General features: G+C 43.1%; 1 protein-coding gene across 4 annotated transcripts in view; it reads right to left on the reverse strand.

The window, feature by feature from the left end:
* The window catches only part of UNC5D (unc-5 netrin receptor D), a 366,024-nt gene that overhangs the window by 62,903 nt on the left and 281,351 nt on the right, over positions 1-21,770 (reverse strand). For all 4 annotated transcript variants that reach the window (XM_055567106.1, XM_055567109.1, XM_055567105.1 and 1 more), the window contains 3 exons: positions 15,108-15,293; positions 10,317-10,694; positions 3,889-3,973 (listed from right to left, as the gene is read on the reverse strand). In XM_055567106.1, the coding sequence (XP_055423081.1) occupies positions 3,889-3,973; positions 10,317-10,694; positions 15,108-15,293 (649 nt within the window). The remainder of the gene's footprint in view (positions 1-3,888; positions 3,974-10,316; positions 10,695-15,107; positions 15,294-21,770) is intronic.

The following is a 21,770-nucleotide window of genomic DNA, read 5'->3' on the forward strand; positions in this document are numbered from 1 at the left end:
TTATTGTTTACCATACAGGATGGATGAGAAGATTAAAGGACATATACCTTTCTACAGTATTAATAGGTAAAATACTTTATCGAATACAATGTATTAATTAGGATTTCTTATTTTATCATCTTTAAGATTGTAATATCACTGTATATATCATACAATCCTATAAATATCCCTAATAAGTTAAGTACCCACTCTATACCCACAGTCAAAGAGTTTCATTAACTTATCCACGGTCTCATGAATAAAAGCAGTGAGTCTGAACCCAGGGCTCGGATGCCTGAGCTCACACTCTTAGCCACCGAGCTCAAAAGTCTCTGAACATCATGTCCGCTAAGTTTCAGCACTGATGTGACACCTGTTTCCAGCCTTTCTTCCCTCAGCTATAATGTAACAACAGCAATTTACCACCGTAGATGTCTAAGGAATGTTCAACTTGATCCTGTCTGCTTCTCTTACAGAGCAATTCCAGGGGCTAAGCCTTGTAACGCAAGGTCAGAAAGCTGTTCAAGTCTCTGATGTCAAGGAGAGGTGGCATCCTTTAGTCCATGAGCCATGGAATTGGAGTCAGATATACTGAAGTCAAATCCCAGCTCAGCTGGTAAGTAATACATCCTTGCAAAGCAGCTTCCTTTCTTGGAAACTTCATTTTTTATATCTTTTTGCTCATCGCAAAATCTGTACAAAACTCTCTCTTTTTTTGTTACTGGGGAGATTAAATGACTTAAACGCATGTGAGAGCACCTTGCAAGTTATACTGAGACAGAGGTAAGTACTTTTCCGAGGATGCAAGGTCTCCTTCTAGCAAACTAATGTGTACCTATATGCGCACAAAGTCAGCAGAGTTTATTTCCACAGCATTATGACCAACCAAAGGTCCAGACTGATAGAAGAGGTTAGAAAAGCTTCATTAGGATGGTGTCTCAAGTCTGAGAGTACAGACAAAGCAGGAACATTGAGGAAGGAAAGTGACATCATTCTATCTAACAGGAAGTATTGGGTTGGTCAGAAACTTTGTTTGGATTTTCTGTCACATCTGAGTGAAATTTTTGGCTAATTCAATACAATCTCCTCTTGGAAATTTCCCAGGTATGCAAGTAGGATGTTTTAAGAGAGAGAGGGCACATTCAATTCAGACAAAGAACAACCTCACTTCAGACAAAGAACAACCTTACTTGAAACTTACCAAAATGTTAAGTATATGTATCTGAGACTACCTGAGTATAGGGGTTTGTTCTGAGTCTGTGGTTCACTCCACACAGCTATATCCCTGGGCATCTGTGCTATCCGTTACAGTTCCACGAAGTCATCACCCTGCTACACCAGGGATGTAACTCAGGAAAGAGTAACAGAAATGTATCATCAATAGGAGAAGGGAACAGCCTTCAAACACAGAATCAAGATGGTGTTGGGGAGATCCCACTGAAATTTGCTGTGTTTGGAGTGATGGGCAGTCGGAAAAATCCAACGCTCACACCTCTGAACTACAAGTCAGAGCAGCGGTGTTCCAGCTTTACGAACTTTGCGGAAATGGGTCTTAATCTGAGCTCAAGTTCAGAATGACAGATGGCATAAGATGAAAATGGGTTTTCAAGTGATATCACAAAGAAAAGAGAAGACACTAAATAGGTACATCAGTGGTCTGATTAATCACAGGATTAAAAGCAGAACTCAGATCTGAGCAGCCCTCTAGCAAGCATGGAAAAAATTTACCTGAGCTTTAAAAAAAGAGTAACTAAAAGGCATTTACTATTTTTAGTGTTATTTTTCAGTATGTAGTTTGGAGCTCCTTAAAAAGGAGCGAGAACAGCCAAGGAAGGTAAGTGGGCTGCAGTTTAGTGAGCAGTCATTTCCATGAGAGGCAGGAACAGCTGGGAAGGTTTTGGCAAATAGAAATGTGTGCTTCTTATAATTTTACTCCATCCTCTGTTACATGCTCACCTCCTAGATAGGAAGTTTTGGACGTTGTTCCTATTTCTGTCCAACTTCCTGAAAGGCATCAATGAACTTACACCTTAGCTACAGATGGATAAAGCAAACTGATAAACCTGAAACTTGCAAAGCTTAGCAGGGTGTGATCCCAGGAGGCCAAATTTGTCTTTCAAAGCCTTTGGGCTCTGGCAAATTTTTATGTATTTTTTCCACTTCAGGATATCCCAAGAGCTAGTTCTCCCATTTTTGAGCCTTTCTATTTAAGTCCTTGCATGTTTGATGTCTTTGGACACAATCTAGCCCTTCCCTCCTAAGAAGAAGGGTCTAAGAGGTGAGGATTGGGGTGAGTTGTGCATTAGGTGCCTTTGAATTTGTGAAAGACTCCTGGGCTGGTTTTCGCATAATGTGGTAGAAGAAAGTAGGGATGGGTTTGTGAAGAAAGAGCTGAACACAGGCTCTGTGGACTCATTACCACAAAGGGAACAGGATGCAGAGTGGAGGAGGGTTTGCAAGAGGCCATGATTTTCAGGCAAGGTTGCCTGGATTCGGCCTCAAACCTGATTTTTGAAGGATGATGCATTTAGACACTTATGTGTAATTGACCATGACTTCAATTTTGAACAGGTAGAGTTGCTTCAATAAATCCATCCAGAGAGACAAAAACAAGGTAACTATTCCAGAGAAGTCTGTTCTTAGGTCTGCTTAGTTGAGATTTTTGAATAAAACTTCTGCTTCTTGGTTTCCCTTTTGCCAAGTGCAGATGCTTCAACACTGGAATGTTTTCAGGTGCCCAACTAAAGGACATCAGTCTACAGAACTGAGCAGATAACACAAGAGCCCAACATAGCTTACAAGCAATTCCTCCCCAACAGCCAGCTAGCAGAGCCTTTTCTCCCATTTTTCTCAAATCCCATAGAGCAGAAAGTGAAAACCACTGGATACTAACAAATCCTATTATGGAGATAGCTATCAAAGTCTGTTCAAACCATCTGTTTTTCTTTCATATGTGTGTGTATTTTTTTTTTTTTTTTTGCTAACAACAAAATCTATTCTAAACTAACCAAGATATTATGACTGAAAATGCCAGAGGTATACAGATCTAGCTGATAAAGAGAAATTGCTTTCTAAAGAGGAGTTTGGTTTATCTTAGGTGGAGGAAGGCAACATTTCTACAAATACCATAGTTGCACTAGGAAAATAACCAGCTACTTTCATTAAAAAAGTATGAGGCAAGATTTGTATTTGTTCATGTAATTGAATTTAATGCTGCTGAAATTTGTCAGATCTGAAAGCTACTGAAGTGTAGACTATTTTTTTTTTTTGAGAAAAATTGCTTAAGAAATTGTCTCTCGGCTATAGGGCAGGTGTTCTGTTGATACTAAAAGGTCACAAGGCAGTTATTCTCTGCATTTTTCATAATGTGTAAAACCAAAGAGTACCCCCAGGAGGATATGTTTTTCTTTTGAGAGGAGGCTTCTGTGAGACAGTGACTCTTTGTGGACAGACCCTACTGATGGTGGTGTTATTGGTAAAGAACCTGCCTGCCAGTGCAGGAGACCTTAGAGACACGGGTTAGATCCCTGGGTCGGGAAGATCCCCTGGGAGGAGGCAATAGCAACCCACTCCAGTGTTCTTGCCTGGAGAATCCCATGGACAGAGGAGCCTGGTGGGCTACAGTCCATGGAATCACGAAAGAGTCAGACACGACTGAAGTGACTTAGCACAGCTACTGATATACTGGTTTCGGTGTCTGCTATCTAGATGTTGGTTACTTGGGTTAGCAGTCTACAAACGGAAAGCCAACAAGTTTGCAATTGCTTTTTTCCTCTTTACAGTCCAAGTAGCTTACACTCTCACTCACATACCTCTATGTCACATTATCTTAATAACTTCAAATTTTCTGCAGAAGTTCCACTTCATACTTAAGATCTCATTAATATGCCATCCTTCTCTGTCTCTTACCTGGATTCACCTTGGTTGATGGACATGTAAATTTCCCAGGAATTCTCCTCTGGGATGGCGCCATGTGGTATCAGTAAACTCACCCCTGAAACAGAAAAAGCCAAGAAGTTATTTGTAGATTCTCCAGTTATCCAGAAGCACCTCAGCTGAATAACTTACAGATGCTCTCAAAGATGGACCACCTCACAGCAATTTATAGGAGTTTCACAAAGTGCAAAATAATAACAAGATATTGTTTCCTTCAGTGACATATAGAAGGGCATATCATTCAAGTGTATACTCAGATTTTTACTTAAAGTTTTCCTAATGTAAATCGGTACAGCTATTATGGACAATAGTGTGGAGGTGCCTCAGAAAATTAAAAAGAGAGTTATCATAAAATCTAGCAATCTCACTCCCAGGCATATGTCCAGAGAAAACTGTAATTTAAAAGATACCTGCACTCCTATGTTCTCAGCAGCACTATTTACAACAGCCAAGACATGGACACAACCCAAGTGCCCATCAATAGATGAATGGATAAAGAAGATGTGTGTGTGTATACACACCCTAGAATATTAGCCATAAAAAATGAAATAGTGGCATTTGCAGCAATATGACCTAGAGATTACCAATAAAAGTGAGAGAAAGAGAAACATATGATATCACTTATATATGGAAGCTAATACATGGCACAAAAGACAGATTTACAGACATAGAGGACAGACTTGCAGGTGCTAAGGGGGAATGGGGCAGGGAAGGACGATTTGGGATTAACAAATGCAAACTATTGTATATAGAATGGATAAGTAAGAAGGTCCTACTGTATAGAACAGGGAACTACCTTCAATATGCTGGGCTAAGCCATAATGAAAAAGAATGTGTGTGTGACAAAGGAATCACTTTGCTGTTCAGCAGAACTTAACATGAACACTGTAAGTCAACTATATGTCAATAAATAGAAATTTCAAAAATTAAAGCCTTCCTGGCATTGTAAAAAGTCTCTTATAAGATTAGGTATCCTGACACCCAGCACTATCATACGTATCTGAGACTAAGAATTTCAGTGTATCAGTTCAGTTCAGTTCAGTCGCTCAGTCGTGTCTGACTCTTTGCGACCCCATGAACCGCAGCACGCCAGGCCTCCCTGCCCATCACCAACTCCCAGAGTTCACTCAAACTCACATCCATCGAGTCGGTGATGCCTCCAGCCATCTCATCCTCTGTCGTCCCCTTCTCCTCCTGCCCCCAATCCCTCCCAGCATCAGGGTCTTTTCCAATGAGTCAGCTCTTCGCATGAGGTGGCCAAAGTACTGGAATTTCAGCTTCAACATCAGTCCTTACAAAGAACACCCAGGACTGGTCTCCTTTAGGATGGACTGGTGGGATCTCCTTGCAGCCCAAGGGACTCTCAAGAGTCTTCTCCAACACCACAGTTCAAAAGCATCAATTCTTCGTGTATCAGTTAGTCAGCTCTAAAATTTAAAAGGTATTTCTCTGTTTCTTTCTATCCACTCATTTCCTGAAAAGGTATCTAGGATGATGAGTGAGACATTTAACATTTTTGCTGGAGCCTGGTGTGTAACTGTCTTCTAAAGGGTGCATCTTAAAGTCAGTTTAGGGAGGTGACTGATGGAGGAGTGTGTTTTGTCAAGAGAACTGAAGGAGGGAAAACTTGTGAATAAGCTTAGGAACTGAAGATGCTGTGTAGCTACTATTTGGCTCCGTATTTCCAAACAGACGCTAGAAAAGATTAAGGCTAAAGGTAACTTAGCTGTATTCATATCAATGTCAAATTGAAAGAAAACCCAGGTGGGGTGGGCACAGGAAGGCACCTCATACCACTCTGGGAAATTCCTCTCTTTTCTCCTGAATGCTATGAAGTTACTATTTCAGTTTGGCCAAAAGGGAAGAGTCTAAAGAGGGCAGAGAGTCTCTTTAATGTAGCTTCTTGCTTATAAAAAGAAATGAAATCGAGACACAGTTAAGATCTTGACAAAGTAAAATCTCAGGGTATCCTTTGAATAATGCAGCACTCACCTTTTCTCCTTTCATTAGAGCTAATGTAATTACACAGGAAGCTTTCAGGCTGCTGCTGATAAATTTACATCTAGAGATGGCAGACTTTACTGATATCCTTCTGTGTTCCTGTTCACTGCTACAGGATCGAGGAATGGAAGACTCATGGCAAAACAAGTTCTGTGGTTCACATTTACGAACATTATTCAGTAACACGCTAGTTATCATCAGTGTCTTTCACTAAAAATGAGGCCCATTTAAATCTGGCTCACAGCTTTTCAGCTAGGGTATCTATCTATATTCCGGACCCTAATGTCAACAGTAGGAGAACAGTAATTGCCATACTCAGTGGCCTCTGATCAGTTTTCTCCTTTAATTGCCCATCCTTCCTTAAATGTAGCTGCCAAATGAAGTGGGCTCCATTACATCCTTCCCTGCTGGGGAGCAGAAATTATATGTGTGATATTCAGCGTGTGCAAATGTCAACCCTGGACATTCTGTATTGTTTGTTTGCCATCACACTTCTCTCTGTTGCCTCTGTTTTAGACTATGATGATAAGAGACATTTAGACCTTATTTAGAGATAGAGCACAGAGTGTCACCATAAGAAATAATGCCATCTGAGCAATTAACCCAAAAGAGTTCTGTTGTGCTCCCATTTCACATTTTTCTCTATTCCCTGATTGAGGTATAATTCACACGCTTAAGTTATAAAAATTAACGCGTTTTGGGGCAAGTGTATACGCTCATGTTACCATCACAGTCAAGACAGAATATTCCACTGCCACAGAAAGCCCCCTCGCACCCTTCAGTAGTCAGTTCGATCACCAACCCAGACGATCATTTATTTGCTTTCTGACATGTTGATTAGTTTGTCTTTTCTAAATTTTCAAATAATATCATACAGTGTGTTTTTTTTTAAAAAAGCACTCCAAAATCACTGCGGATGGTGACTGCAGCCATGAAATTAAAAGACGCTTACTCCTTGGAAGGAAAGTTATAACCAACCTAGATAGCATATTCAAAAGCAGAGACGTTACTTTGCCAACAAAAGTTTGTCTAGTCAAGGCTATGGTGTTTCCAGTGGTCATGTATGGATGTGAGAGTTGGACTGTGAAGAAGGCTGAGTGCCGAAGAATTGATGCTTTTGAACTGTGGTGTTGGAGAAGACTCTTGAGAGTCCCCTGGACTGCAAGGAGATCCAACCAGTCCATCCTAAAGGAGATCAGCCCTGGGATTTCTTTGGAAGGAATGATGCTAAAGCTGAAACTCCAGTACTTTGGCCACCTCATGCGAAGAGTTGACTCATTGGAAAAGACTCTGATGCTGGGACGGATTGGGGGCAGGAGGAGAAGGGGACGGCAGAGGATGAGATGGCTGGATGGCATCACTAACTCAATGGATGTGAGTCTGAGTGAACTCCAGGAGTTGGTGATGGACAGGGAGGCCTGGCGTGCTGCGATTCATGGGGTCACAAAGAGTCGGACACGACTGAGTGACTGAACTGAACTGAAGCGAAGGGTTTATTACATCTGTAATGCGTGGCCCAATGCCTGGCAGAGAGTAAGCTCTCAGAAAATAAATCATGAATATATGAATGAATGAACAGGATTGAAAACTTTCAGTAAAAATTAAAAAAAAAATAATAAAAATAAAAAACAGCCAGGCTTTGAGACATGCAGTCTTCTGCAGATCATCAGGGCCTGACAGTCAGAATAAATATGCGTGTGGACTTTTGAGAAAGGGCTGTTTGCAGAGCAGATCATATCGCATTCCTTTCAAGTCAGCTTAATTCCTTGTGTGTAGATTGAAACATTATTCATAATACACAGAAATTCAACCTGAATGTGTAGGATCACTGGAGTTTTAAACGATCCCGTCTTTCCTTCAATCAGAAGTTGTATGATGATCCTTTAAACATACTTTCGTCCCCCACTTAATTATCTAAATTGTACGTGGAAACTGAAGATAGTCTAACACCAGAGGCAAAGGTCGTGGGAGCTGATGGTGCTGGTGGCAAATTATATTTTACGAAGAATGAAGGCTCTGTAGGAACTCTTCACACTTGTGGTCCCCTAAAGATGTATCCAACAAGTCCTTCTACAAGTTATTTCTGATTAAAGGATATACTCTCCCCCAAACTCCACCTATCCTGAGAGCCTTTTATTGGATAGGACAACAGAACCACCTGAGTTTTTTGGTTCCTATTTTGCATAATAAATGATTTTTAGAGTGTGGGGATTGCTGCCAACCTTTCTCACAAACCACTGCCAGGCACCCCACAGTAATTTGGGATGGATAGCATGAGAACAATTTAATTTCCGAGCCTCTCTTCTTTATACTTTAGCTCCCCAGGGCATATTTTACATTTATGTTCTGCAAATAACAGAGCATATGTTTCAATTCCCTGCACTTATTTTTTCTCAAATCCATTCCCAATGAACAGCTTCAGTCTGGTCTAGGGCTTCTCGTGCAGAGCTCTGAAAATGCCCCTTCACAGAGTTGTTTGGGAATCATAGATAATGCTACTGGAACTTTGGGTTGTCAACCTAAATGCTTCTCAAGTCAGAAGGGAAGCAAGAAAAAAGTCTGTTGTCGTGATTTCATTTCATGTTCTGTGATGAACATTGAACAAATATAGGTGATAAATGGATGGATCCTGGCACTCCCTTCTTACACACACACAGATGAGGATGGGACCAATCGATTCAACTAGTAACTATTGAGAGCCGCCTAAGTGCCAGCCACTAGGTAAGAAAGTGGAAATAATATAAAGGTACAAAAACTCAACACGCAAATTCATAATTCTGATATATACACATACTCTTCTCTTCAAAAGGGCCGGTTCTGCATCTTTTCCTTTTCTAGATCCCACGTTTCCAATTACAGATTCTTTTTCTAAGGGGTCGCGAAAGAGTCGGACATGACTCATCAACTAAACAAGAAGTGAAGCTGCTCAGTCATGTGCGACTCTTCACAAGCCCATGGACTGTTGCCTGCCAGTCTCCTCCATCCATGGGATTTTTCCAGGCACTAGTACTGGAGTGGGTAACCATCTCCTTCTCCAGGGGATCTTCCCAATCCAGGTATCGAACCTGGGTCTCCCACATTGCAGGCAGACTCCTTAATGTCTGAGCCACCACGGAAGTAAACAACAAGAAGGGTACCTGGTAAATATGGCCACCTGCTCCTTACACATGGACGTCCTATCCGTCATATCTCACTAGGAGGAGGGCATCCTACATATGTGAAAAAAGATTCTTACCACGACCTACTCATCGAGGAAGATTTAGAGAATTGGAAATTTAGAATACAACATCATTATTGGGTCTTCATTGGAGGGCTGTTTCCCTGAAATTAAGTTTTTAATGAACCAAAGGATATAGGAAAACCAATCATCAACTTGGAACAAACGGCAGGCACAAGTCAGTAATCTACTTAGAAGGTCAGGCAGTAGAACAGTAGCATCTGACTAGTCTTACGATAGAATTCACTGTACAAGATAAAATGCTTGATATTTTAGGTGGGTTTGTTCTACCCTACAGAGAAATCTGCTAAGGCCCTGCTGGTCCCAGCTCAATGCTATCCAGATCTTTAACAACAATGGCAGATCTGGCATTTTCCCTTTCCTCACAGCTGACAGCGACGATTTAGAGCACTCCCTAAATCTCGTTGCTCAGATAGTGGGGCGGGGGGGGGGGGTGGGTGGGTGGGTGGTGTTGGGGATTGCTCTCTTCCTCCATCCCACATCTTAGATGGCAGCTCTGAAGACTAATGCATAGGTAGAGTCGAAGTTATCTGGGCTGTACACATCAAAACAACATGAAAATCTTCCAACCAAAAGGAAGAAAACACTCTTAGGCAGTCTTGAACTACATAGCCAAGGATCCGAGCTTGAATTCAAAAGCGCAACCCCAAAAGGATCCCTCATTACTGCTCATCATAAAGCAACATGATAGCAAGGGTGATGGACGCTGACTGTATTCATCAGGTCAGTTACTGAGGAAGTTTGGGTGTCATTTCACTCATCTATCAACTTGTCTGTAAACCATGCTTCACTATAAACACGGTATTTGGCAGTCATATCAAAGAATGTTTTCAGTGCTTCCTGATCATGTTCTAGGAAATATATTTCAAGGGGCTTAAACTCTAGGGACCACCCAAAACTTCTGAGCCCGCATGGCTGTCAGCCCTAACAGGGCATCTGATGGAGTGTATGGTCCATGCTGAGACGCAGACGGCAAAGTGTAATGTCAGCGCTGCTTCTGGCTTGCTGTGTAAATCAAGCCAACTTCCAGAGCTATGGTGGTGTTCACTCTGACACCGGAAGAGTCAAGATCTTAAAAATGGACCTTACGGGACATCATCATGTAAATATAATACATTCAAACAAACACTAGAAGATACACAAACGCACACTTACCACCCACCTGTATTTGGCATTACTAAGCGTCCTCCCAAATGGCCAAAGACACCCGTGGTCCTTAGCTCGGTCCGTGTAGGGAGTGATGACAGGTTCTGGATGTAGGGCGTCTTATTTCTGGCATGCACTGTCGTGAAGCTGCAGTTGTTTCCGTGGGGGAAAGTCCCAGAATGATTCTTGCCGTGGTACTCGGCTCGCTCGGACACTCCCAGGGAGACCATGAATGAGCTCTGCACTTTGACTTTGATGTCCGACAAAGGGTTAAAGAGTGAGGACTCTGTCATGAGCTCCTTGTCCAGGGGGTCCTGTAGACAGATGGGCCCGCTGTACGTTCGGCTCACTGTCAGGTCTGGTTGCATGGAGGGGTTCAAGAGCAGGGAGTTACCTGGTCAGAGAAGATGGATCTGTCACTCAGAAGCTGTAAAGCATCATAGTTACTCCTTCATATGCGTCTACAAACTACGCTGCACGTGCTCACCAGCTGCCCGGGTCACGGCTGACCCCTCAGACCCGCCCTGGGCATCTAAAGTGTCTCTAACAGGCTGATCAATAGTGTCCAGAGCCTTGGAATCAGGAGCTCTGGCTTTTGCAGTCAATTTCCTGAATGGTGCCGATCTAACTCATCCTTTTCTCGAGTTCTTTATGTGCTATCTTTTCAAAACAATTATTTCTGGCACTCCACCAGGCAACTTATTCAGGTATGATTGTTTACAGGATTATTTTAATGAGCAAAGAGGAGCTTCTAAAAAAATAAAAGAGGAAAGAAAGATGTTTTGCAATCCAGTTTGGAGCAAAAATAACATCTGTTCAGTTTAAATGGCAAAGAGATGACACAGCATGGTGATGAGGTGGTGCTGTTTATAACCGAGGTGGCGTGGGTGCCAACACGTCTCCCATGGAATTCTGGGCAGTTTCTGGGGGAGGAAATGTGTCCTCAGAGCAAAAGGGTCAGGGGGCTTCACGAGCTGCTCCATGTCTGAGCAGCCAATTCACTCTAATAACATGAATGTCACTCTGAGAGGCACAGAGGATCCCAGCTTCCACAAGGGGAGCAGCTGAGAATCGTTTCTTTCTGACTCAAAACAAATGGAGAAAAATAATCCTTACAAAAACATGAGAAATTGGACTTTCTCATCGGCTGGGACATAACCATTTTTTTCTCTATGCCCAAATATTAAAAAGAAATGCTGTGATATTTTCTTGTGATGAAGTAATCTCATTTATTAGTAAATAACAAAATAACCCTCAGTTCCAAACTTCCTGCCCATATCAGTCCATCAATGTGACATCTCAAATTGAAACCCAAAACACATTAAACCATTTTCCTTTGGGGCCTGACAAAAATGTTTCGCATGTGATATTTTGGAAAATGTTGCAATTTCAGACCATATCCTATTAGCTTCTATTGTTTTTCCATTTTCATAATTTGTAACAACACCAGCAGGAAATCTATAACCCTGACTTTTCCCACCTCTTTGTTCTGACGCTCTAAGAATCCCAAATCACAGAGGAGCAGGTTCAAAATGAGATGAAATACCTTATAGATGTAAAAGCACCTTGATGAGGCATTTTTCCATGTTTGAGGATCTTTTTATATTATAAGGAGCTGAGCTTTTTAACAGAACTGCACTAAACTCTACAGATACCAGCCTTACTCTGGGTTATGAAGCAAGAAGCAGGATGGAAGAACCATCTCACATCTGAAAAGTTTGGAGCAGGGGTTTCCACTGGTGCCTGAAAAAGCATCTCTCTTGGTCTCATGGCTGTTTTCTCTCACGCCCTCACCTTCTAACGTTTAATTTCTGGCTACTGTTAGAAGACCCTGCTATCTTATGTAAAGTCAAGAAGCAAAAACATTTCCTAGAGTTAGATTTAAGTCTTAATTGCCTATCACTATACACACACATATGTGTATGTTTGTGTATGTGTATATATATATGAAAAATACACACACATATACACATATAAAGTTGGTGGCCAACTTGATTTAAGTCTGCCTGAAGATAATTCCCCAGTGACTGCAAGTTTCTCTTTGGATGTCCTTTTCAAGGCCCTGGTCTACTCTATGACATTCTATTAAGTCTCACTGTTCACCCTGCTGGGGCTCCAATCATATTTGCTCAAGAAGGGAAGTCATGAAGACAACAGAGCATCCATGTAAGGCATAGCCTCACCGTGAATGCAGAGGAGAGTAGAATTTGGATAAGGGGCTTCTGTTGGTATCACTAGTTTTGTGAGTTCTTGGTTAAAGAAAATGGTAAAAATAAGTTTGGAAAGGCTACATACTCTCTGAGAGAGTCACAGTATAAGTTTCCTACATTCCGAGATGCCTCATAGTAATGATGTACCAGCTTATCCCAGTCAGCCTTCCCCAGATGTTAAGATCAGGGAACCGCCACTCTCACCCACCACCTGCTGCTCTGCAGAACTCAGTGGTGTCCTCTGTCAAGGTATGAGGAGACTGCCAGCTTCTAGAAGGATGCGCTCTACATTGAGTACCTTACTTAAGCCAAGGTATTATAAGCCATGTTATTCCAGGCGGTTTCACCCTGACAAGACCCCCCTGAGATAGATGTTAGTATGTCCATTTTACAGCTGGAAAAATTAAGACAGACAGAATAACTGATTTACTAGGTTTTACAGCAATTTTGGATTCAAATCTGACTTCAGAGCCTCTGAATTTACACACAAAGCTGCCACCCACACTACTGTGTATTCTGTTTTTAACTGGTAAGGTCTGAGACAGTGATATCTTATGATTTGATGGAGATATAATTTTAGTTTCTTACACAGTTGCAAGACTAGTTCCTTGGATGAAGTGAAGTCGCTCAGTCGTGTCTGACTCTTTGCGACCCCATGGACTATAGCCTACCAGGCTCCTTAGTCCACGGAATTTTCCAGGCAAGAGTACTGGAGAGGGTTGCCATTTCCTTCTCCAGGGGATCTTCCCAACCCAGGGATCGAACCCGGGTCTCCTGCACTGCAGACAGACGCTTTATCGTCTGACCCACTAGTTCACTGGATGTACTTCTAATTAAATCATATATACTGGAACTTCCCTGGTGGCTCAGTGGTAAAGAATCTGCCTGCCAATGCAGGAGACAGGAGTCTGATCCCTGGTCTGGGAAAATCCCACATGTTGTAGAACAATTAAGCCTGTGCACCGTAACTATTGAGTCTGTGCTCTAGAGCCTGGACGCTGCAGTTACTGAAGCTGGAAGACCCTAGAGCCCATGCTCTGCCACAAGAGAAGCCACCGCAGTGAGAAGCTTGGGCACCATACCTGAGAGTAGCCCCCACTTGCCACAACTAGAAGAAAAGTCTGCACACAGCAGTGAAGACCCAGCACAGCCAAAATAAGTCACATGTCCTAAGTCACATAAGCTTAGTACATTGAGGTGACATGTTTTTATCTGAGATCAACCAGACTTAGACCAGAAGCCAAGGTGCCAGAACGTGAAAGTGTTAGTTGCTCAGTCGTATCCGACTCTTGGGACCTCATTCACTGTAGCCCCCACAGGCTCCTCTGTCCATGAGATTCCCCAGGCAAGAATACTGGAGTGGGTTGCTATGCCCTTTTCCAGGGGATCTTCCCAACCCAGGGATGGAAACTGGGTCCCCCACATAGAAGGTAGATTCTTTACCATCTGAGCCACAAGGTGTCAGTAGTGAGTGGTAAGCAGTCAAGTCGCTTGTATCTCCCACCATCTCCCCATTCTAGCCTGCTTGGCTTTCCACTGCACCACCCTGTCCCTACTCCATCACTGCCAAGCAGTAAGATTTCTTGTCCTGTACTGTAGGTGTTACTGACAAGCAATAAACAGAAATAAAAGTGACAATATTGACCACAAGGGTCAAAGTAGAAAACTTCATCTATGGAAATGAGACGGTTCCATTTTTTCTAAAATAAAAGCCATTTATGTCTCATCTTCATCTCCCAATCAGGAACAGAGTTATTAGTTGCTAGAAGAAAATCAAAGGGCTCTTCTGTTTTCAAAATGAAATACTGCTATTGTTTGACATGATAAATTTTCCTTCCCTTCCAACAGAAGACTGCTTCAAGGTGGCAGAGGCAGACAGTCATTTAGGCTGAGAATTTCATTTTTTCTCTGGTTAACTAGCCCATCATACATCCTCTAAAATCCTTTTACTTATTTAAAATAGAAATAACTCCACTGAATAAAATAGCTCCTTCAATAAATAGTGTAATAAATATGCCTGGTAGAGTCATTGGTTTGTAGCTTTGAATAATCAATATTTTAGTTAACTAAACATACATTCCCAAAGCAGGCTGGTTAAAATAGAAAGTTGGGTGACCTGAGACACTGACTACGTATCAAAGATGCACACGCCATATTTAAAATGTGGGTAATGGTAAATCGAGGAGCTTCCCAGGTGACTCAGTGGTAAAGCATTTGCCTGCAGTGCAGGAGACTCAGGTTCAATCCCTGGGTTGGAAAGATCCCCTAGAGAAGGAAATGTTAACCCACTCCAGTATTCTTGCCTGGGAAATCTCATGGACAGAGGAGCCTGGTGGGGTACAGTCTGCAGGGTCGCAAAACAGACATGACTGCGTGACTAAACAACAATAGTTAATTGAGACCCATTGGTCCTCAGGGCAGCCAAGAACTCAGACAGACTCCTGCATCAAACCTGGCGTCCTAAGGTGTGAAGACAATTTTGGAGCGGCTCCCAGTGCCAAGAGCCACCCTCATACAGGACCAAAGAGCACGAGGGTCCTGTGTGAGTGTAGTCTACGGTCCTGAGGATGCGCTGTTGGGGGCCCTACGCTGCTGACCTTGACGGACTGTTTTGAAGTTGAAGGTCTGGAAGCCACCTGTCAGTGCAGAAGAGTCGATGACATCCACACCATAGTCACTCTGGCTGCGTCTGTACAGGGTGATGCCGATGACCAGGACTGCAACGGCCACAACCGCGGCGCCCAAGCCCGAGTACAAAGCGATGTCGCTGGCATTCTCGATGCCTGAAAGACACAAGAGCAATCCTCAATGGCCAACGTGGGCACAGCGCCAAAGAGCCATAGCAGGACACAGAATGAAACACTCTTGGAATTTTTGGAGCTACAGATCAGGCAACATAACAGATGTGGCTAGTCGCGAGTTGGACTCTCCAACAATAATCAGGTTTCTAGAAGACCTTGTATAAATCAAAGGGATGCTAGTTAAATAACTTAACTGCATTAAGGTAGCTTACCACATAATGGAATCTGCAACAGAAGCAATTTTGCAAAGAATATAAGATTTTTCAAGGAAAAACAGGCAACTGCTTAATTTGCTTGTTTTAAGAAATCTTATTGCCCTGCAAAGTTTTTTTTTTAATATATATATATATTTTATTTTTGTTGGAAGACATGAGACCCACATACAATGACAAAATATGGGTGAACCGCTCTGCTTGTCTATGGCCTGGGCGCATGCATTCACAGAGAGCATTCTCGGGTGATAAGGTAATGCATGGTCTATGAGTCAAGAGACCAGAGCTCAGGAGTATGAACTTGAGCTTTGGCCCACGTCACTCAGTTCATCAGAACGCTGACGTTCATCAGAACGCTGACAGTCATCAGGGTATTTACAATCATTATGAGCGACTTTCTGTTGTGAGATATGAAAAGCACTCGGTCCCAGGCACTCTTATGTCCATGGTAAATGTTTGCTGGCACCAACTGAATGCTTGACTCTAGAAGTTTGTTTTTGTGGATGAGGACTGGTCTCTAAGAGGGCACATGCTGTTTCTCCCATACCTCTCCTACTCCATCCTATTGAATGCATGGGCAAAGCAAAAATAAAAGCGTTAGTTTGAAATTTAGATGGTGGGTGTCTCCCCATCTCCCAAGATAACACTGTAGCTGCTTTCCAACCCTTTGGCTAGAGGTCCTCGGGGTGTGGTTGATTCCTGAGGAGCCTCGGAATGGCTAGTGCAATTCGGCATGACATCTACCCAAGAACATGTAAGTCTTGAAGTGTGTTAACAATGGAAGGGGGCAAGTATTCACTACATAACTGATCTCCTTACAGATTATGTGGTAGGCATACTAAACAGGTCCAAAAGTAATTACTCAGTCACCCCTGCTGGGTTTAGCAGATGAAATAAACCCATCATATATTTACCTTGTAATTGCACAGCACTTAGTCTGTGCTCACCGCACCCTAATATGGTACTTATGTTATCAAGTGAGGAAGACTAACCACACGGCTAAATTTATTTTCAACAAAGTTAGTGGACTATAAAATAAGGTGCTGCCAAATGAAAGCAGGAACAAAGAAATCAAGCAGAACCAGTTCAGTAATAGGGCGGCCAACACATAAAAATAATTCATGGGGGAGAAAAACAGTCATCTCAAAGAACAGTATCGGAAAGGTCAGAGGGTGATCAGACGCTTTTCATAACAGCAACCTGGGAGGTGTTGAGAAACAGTGTGATCTAGGCTTTAGTTCAACTTCATGGTGGTCCAAATAGGAGAGGGCTAGGGATGGTGGGGTATCAGTGGTGGTCTTCCCCAGCTCCCCAGAACCACAGGGTGAAAACTGATGCCACCGCCAAAGTTCCAGTGTCCAAATAGGTCATGTGGGGAGAAAGAAGGGGAGTCATCACCTCATTCAGTCTCACTCTCCCTCTACTCAATTAAATTCCTTGGAGGGAATCATTAGAGAAGAGAGAAGTCACAAAACACAGCAGGTGTGGCAAGCCAGGGCACCAGGAGCAGGGAGAGAACTGGACTGAACCCAGTGAGCCTTCCCCCTTCTTCCCTCCAGGTCCTTGGGCACTGCTCACGGATGGCACCATCATCTTAAAAGGTGTATCTGGGGAGAATACACCTGCTCAGCAACTAGAGAAAGAGCCTGGCAGGGTCCTGAATGCAGCTGCTCTGTCACTGAGCTGGCAAAGTAGACGCAAAGACATATTTAGCTTCCCAGGTACTAAAATAGGAAGGACCAGAAGCCAGAGGATGACCAACGTGAAAGTACTTCTGCTGAAAATGGATATCACTGGACGTGAAATCCTGACACAGAACTCAGTAGCAGGAACAAGCTGTCTTTGTTCCCCTGGATTCCTATCTTGCTGTTTCTGGTGTCCACCCTCTTGCTACCCAGGTAACCAGAATTCTCCGTTCTCAAGTTACGAGTTCTGTTTTAGAAAAGGACTCTCCGGCTTCAGATGAAGGTATCAACGTCAGATATAGCTCATTGTGTTTGCTCTCCCAGGAATATGTGCAGAACCTCTTAATAACCTCTTAATAAATACTGAATTATAGAATTTTTAGAAATGAATATGGGGACTTTGGGGCTAGGGTAGGGAAAGAAGGGAGAGAGACTCGTACAGGGATCACTGCTTCCCTAGGAGGCTCACCCTAGCACCTGGTGGGACAGTTTGACCTAGACTCAGAAGTCCATGGGATTCATTTTTACAAGAACAATCTGTTCTGGGAATTTGATGTTTCTACATCTAATGATCTCATCATTCAACATACACTTGTGACGGGTCAACCGCTCAGTGGAAATGAAGACGTATGGGTGAAAATTAACATGTGGTCCATATTCTCCATTGTTTCTTGTCTGAAAGACAAGGCTGTGATGGGACTCTGGTATCCAAGTGCAGCTACAGAGGCAGACACGAGTCCTCAAGACCTCATCAGTCATCCTTAGGGCTCAGTCTTCTAAAGTTGAGTCACTTCCTTCTTCTTGCTCTTTTTCTCTTCTCTATTCACCTGCTTTTACTTCATCTTATTCTTCCTTTATTCCCCCTGCCCTGCTGCTGCTGCTAAGTTGCTTCAGTCGTGTCTGACTCTGTGCGACCCCATAGACGGCAGCCCACCAGGCTTCCCCATCCCTGGGATTCTCCAGGCAAGAACACCGGAGTGGGTTGCCATTTCCTTCTCCAATGCATGAAAGTGAAAAGTGAAAGTGAAGTCGCTCAGTCATGTCCGACTCTTCGCGACCCCACGGACTGCAGCCCACCAGGCTCCTCTGTCCATAGGATTTTCTAGGCAAAAGTACTGGAGTGGGGTGCCATTGCCTTCTCCGTCCCCCTGCCCTACCATTTGCTAATCTTTTTTCTCCAGGACAGTAGAGTAGGTTTCCCTGTAAAGATTCCTGTGTCCTTACAAATGTAATTGATTCCCTTTTCATGTGTGTCCAGGACTGGCCCCAGGAGAACCTGAGGTTTAGGCTTGATGTCTGTGTCTGTGAGCACACGGGCACTTGGAGGGGTGCCACGCAGAACCACTCCACGTGTGCACGTGTACATATGTGGTCACACTCAGCTTTCGTTGGAAGAATATCAGAAGTCACTGCTTCCACCTGCTAGCCAAAGGCCCTGTGCCCCTTTCAGATTATAAGGATGGGTCTGTGTCATATACCCCCCATGCCTCTAGGCATCTATGCCCTTCCCACCTCTATCTACCCATCTGTCAGTGCAGGGCCCCCTCCTCTAAGCCAGATGGACTGTGCCTTGGCTAGTCCACCAACCCTGCCAACCCCTGGTTCTCTAAACTCTGACATCACTTATGGTTCCTAGAACTCTTTTTGGATCTTTTGATGGTTAATGACCTGAATGCCAAGGCATCCTACATACTTGACACTCAGCACAAGCACTTCTCTGTCATTTCCCCCAGAAATGTGTGAGTCATCCTGTGCAACTATCTGTTGATTGCTCCCTGGACTCAGACTAGCCTGAGGGAGACTGTAGAACCCCTGCCACAGAGACCGCCTTTTCCTTACAGCCACACACACACATTTACATCTGTCTGCTCACTCTTACATCTGGGGCTGGTTTGTTTCCTCCAACTCATTCTGAACAAAAAGCTTTGATCAGGCTATTCTGCCTTTGTGCGCATAGGGTGTTTTTTTTTTTTTTTTTCTGGATTTCTGTCATACATATCAATGTGTGATTGATGTCCTTCCTGAGTTTCCACCCCCATTTCCTCTCTCCAAGCACTGTGAAAGCTTTAGGCCAAGTTCAGAAGGGCGCAACATGTGGTATAAAAAATTGTGCATGATCTATAGGCTAAAGAAAACAAAAATAAAAATGATGGGGAAATCTCTTATATTGCAAATTAGTCAGAAACTACAGAGGGATCTGTTCATTGCTGGAAGGAGTGGGAACTATCTACAGAGAAAGGTTGCAAAGATTAATAGTTGGAAACTAGGACCCTGGAAAGGAAACGTTTATGGGTTCATTTGGCCTGGAGAAAAGAGAACTATAAAGTGGCTTGTGGGGATCTTTAATGCATAAAGCATGGTTCTAAAAAGAAGCTCACAGTAGGTGCCCAGTGAACCTTCATTTATGATGAAGCTAGTAACCAGCTCCTCACCCACTCTAACAAGGGCTGAAAAGGAGGACCTGGCCTTTTATTATGGCAATTGGGACTCTGTTAGATATTAAAATGACCTTTTCTACAAGGAGGGTTGTTAAAAAAAAACAACTGTGCTGTATTTCTGAGGAAGCTTGTGAAATCTCCTTTAGAGTTTCTCAAAACCAGCATGACTTGACGACAGTCTGCAGTTATTATATTTTTGGTCAAAGCTGGTGGGAAAGGCTAAGTGACTTTTCAAAGTCCTTTTGAACTTCAGAGTTCAAGGACTAGGTATTCACAAGCTCCTGTCCTTATGAATTATAATCATACCTAGTCATTCACAGTGACGTATGTACCCCAAGGACGAAATTTAAGGGCTGTTCATTTAGTTTGCCTTCCTCTCATCACAGGACTCTCATTTGAAAGACATATTAACGCCACTTATTTATGGAAATTTAGCTCAATTCCCATATTATGAGTTTAAGTATCAGATTAGAATCTATTTTATAGGATTAGATAGCTACACAATATGAATAAAGGAGCACAACAAAATGCCTTTCAAAACATACAGTTAGAGAATTTGGGACTGACATGTACATGTGGCTAGATTTAAAACGGGCCAACAAAGACCTACTGTACAGCACAGGAAACTCTGCTCAAAGTCATGTTAACAACCGAAATGAGAAATGAATTTGAAAAGAACAGATACATGTATGTGAGTAACTGAATCACTTTGCTGTACACCTGAAACTGTTACAACGTCGTTAATCAACTCTACTGCAATATAAAAGTCAAGACAAACATATGGTATTCTCTTTTTATCTTATTGGATACTGTAGAATGACCACTGCTCTTGTTTTAGGAGGCAAAAACTCAGCAACTTGACTTGATGTGTATAAGGCAGTGAATTACTAAGGAATTCACACAACAGAGCTGCACAAAGAGAAGGCTGAGAGAGAGAACATGAATGGAAGACAGAAGAATTAGCTGCTCCGCTGGACTCCCAGAAAGCAGCAGTCTCTAGCCCAACCCCTCCTCATCCTGGCCCAGAGGTACAGACAGGGCTGTAGACACCGAGGGGTGTGCCAAAACATTTAACTGCACGCTAGCACATAACAGAAGTTATTGTTCGAACTGTTCATACGTGTCATTGAGAAACCACATTCCTTGAAAAAAGCATCAGAAAATAACTTTAAAGTGGTCAGCTCTGGTCAACCACGGTGAGCAGTTCTGATGATACTTGCATTGCCTGGAATCTCACAATCCCGTCACCAGTCAGCATCTCGGTTTGTCCACCTTGCCACCCTCCAAAAGCTCCTTGTTGTCATTACAAAGACAGCAGCACATTTTTCAGTAGCACTTACTGTATGCCAGGCACTGTTCTAGTCTTTTATTTACACTGATTAACTCATTTTAATCCTTCCAACAAACTTGTAAAAAGGTGCCAATTTAAATATCGAAACTGAGGCCAGAAAATCACTTGTCTTGCCCAAAGCCTCATGACGGTTAAGTAGCAGAGCTGGGATTCAATCCAAGGCAGCTCGACTTCGGCTCAATGCCTATCCGGCAGTGAACCCCTGCCCTGGTCGCACTGCCTGATACTGAAACCGCACACAAGCCCCTGTGTCCTTGTCTTCTGCACTAAGAGGCTGACTCAGAAGTTAACGATTGGGAAATGTGAAGATGTAAAAACAAACAATGGCTGCTGGGCTGGGGAACTGAAAACTATTTAGACTCTGAATTTGCCACCTGGCAGAATCACCGAACTACCTTTTCCCTAAAAGATATGGATAAACACTTGACGTGTAGGAAGCAGGCCCCCACCAGATGAAAACTGCTGACCACACGAACACAGGCTCCAGACCAGTTGGAACCATTAAGCTGATGATGCTGTTTCCTTCTCACCTCCCCACCAATCAGAAGAATGTCCATGAGCTGATCGCGTCCTCTTTGAACCATGACTATACAACTCCTCACTACCCTCTCCAGGGCAGGGCATGCAGACTTGAAGGCATTAGCCCACTGTGGCCCCCGCTGCCTGGCAAAGCAATAAAGCTTTTTCTTTCTATTTCACCCAAAACTCTGTCTCCGAGATGTAATTCAGCACAGCGTACAGTAAGTCCCTTACATATGAGCCTTCAAGGTGTG

This window comes from Bubalus kerabau, chromosome 2 (genome assembly GCF_029407905.1).
Source record: "Bubalus kerabau isolate K-KA32 ecotype Philippines breed swamp buffalo chromosome 2, PCC_UOA_SB_1v2, whole genome shotgun sequence".
Classification (NCBI taxonomy): Eukaryota; Metazoa; Chordata; class Mammalia; order Artiodactyla; family Bovidae; genus Bubalus; species Bubalus kerabau.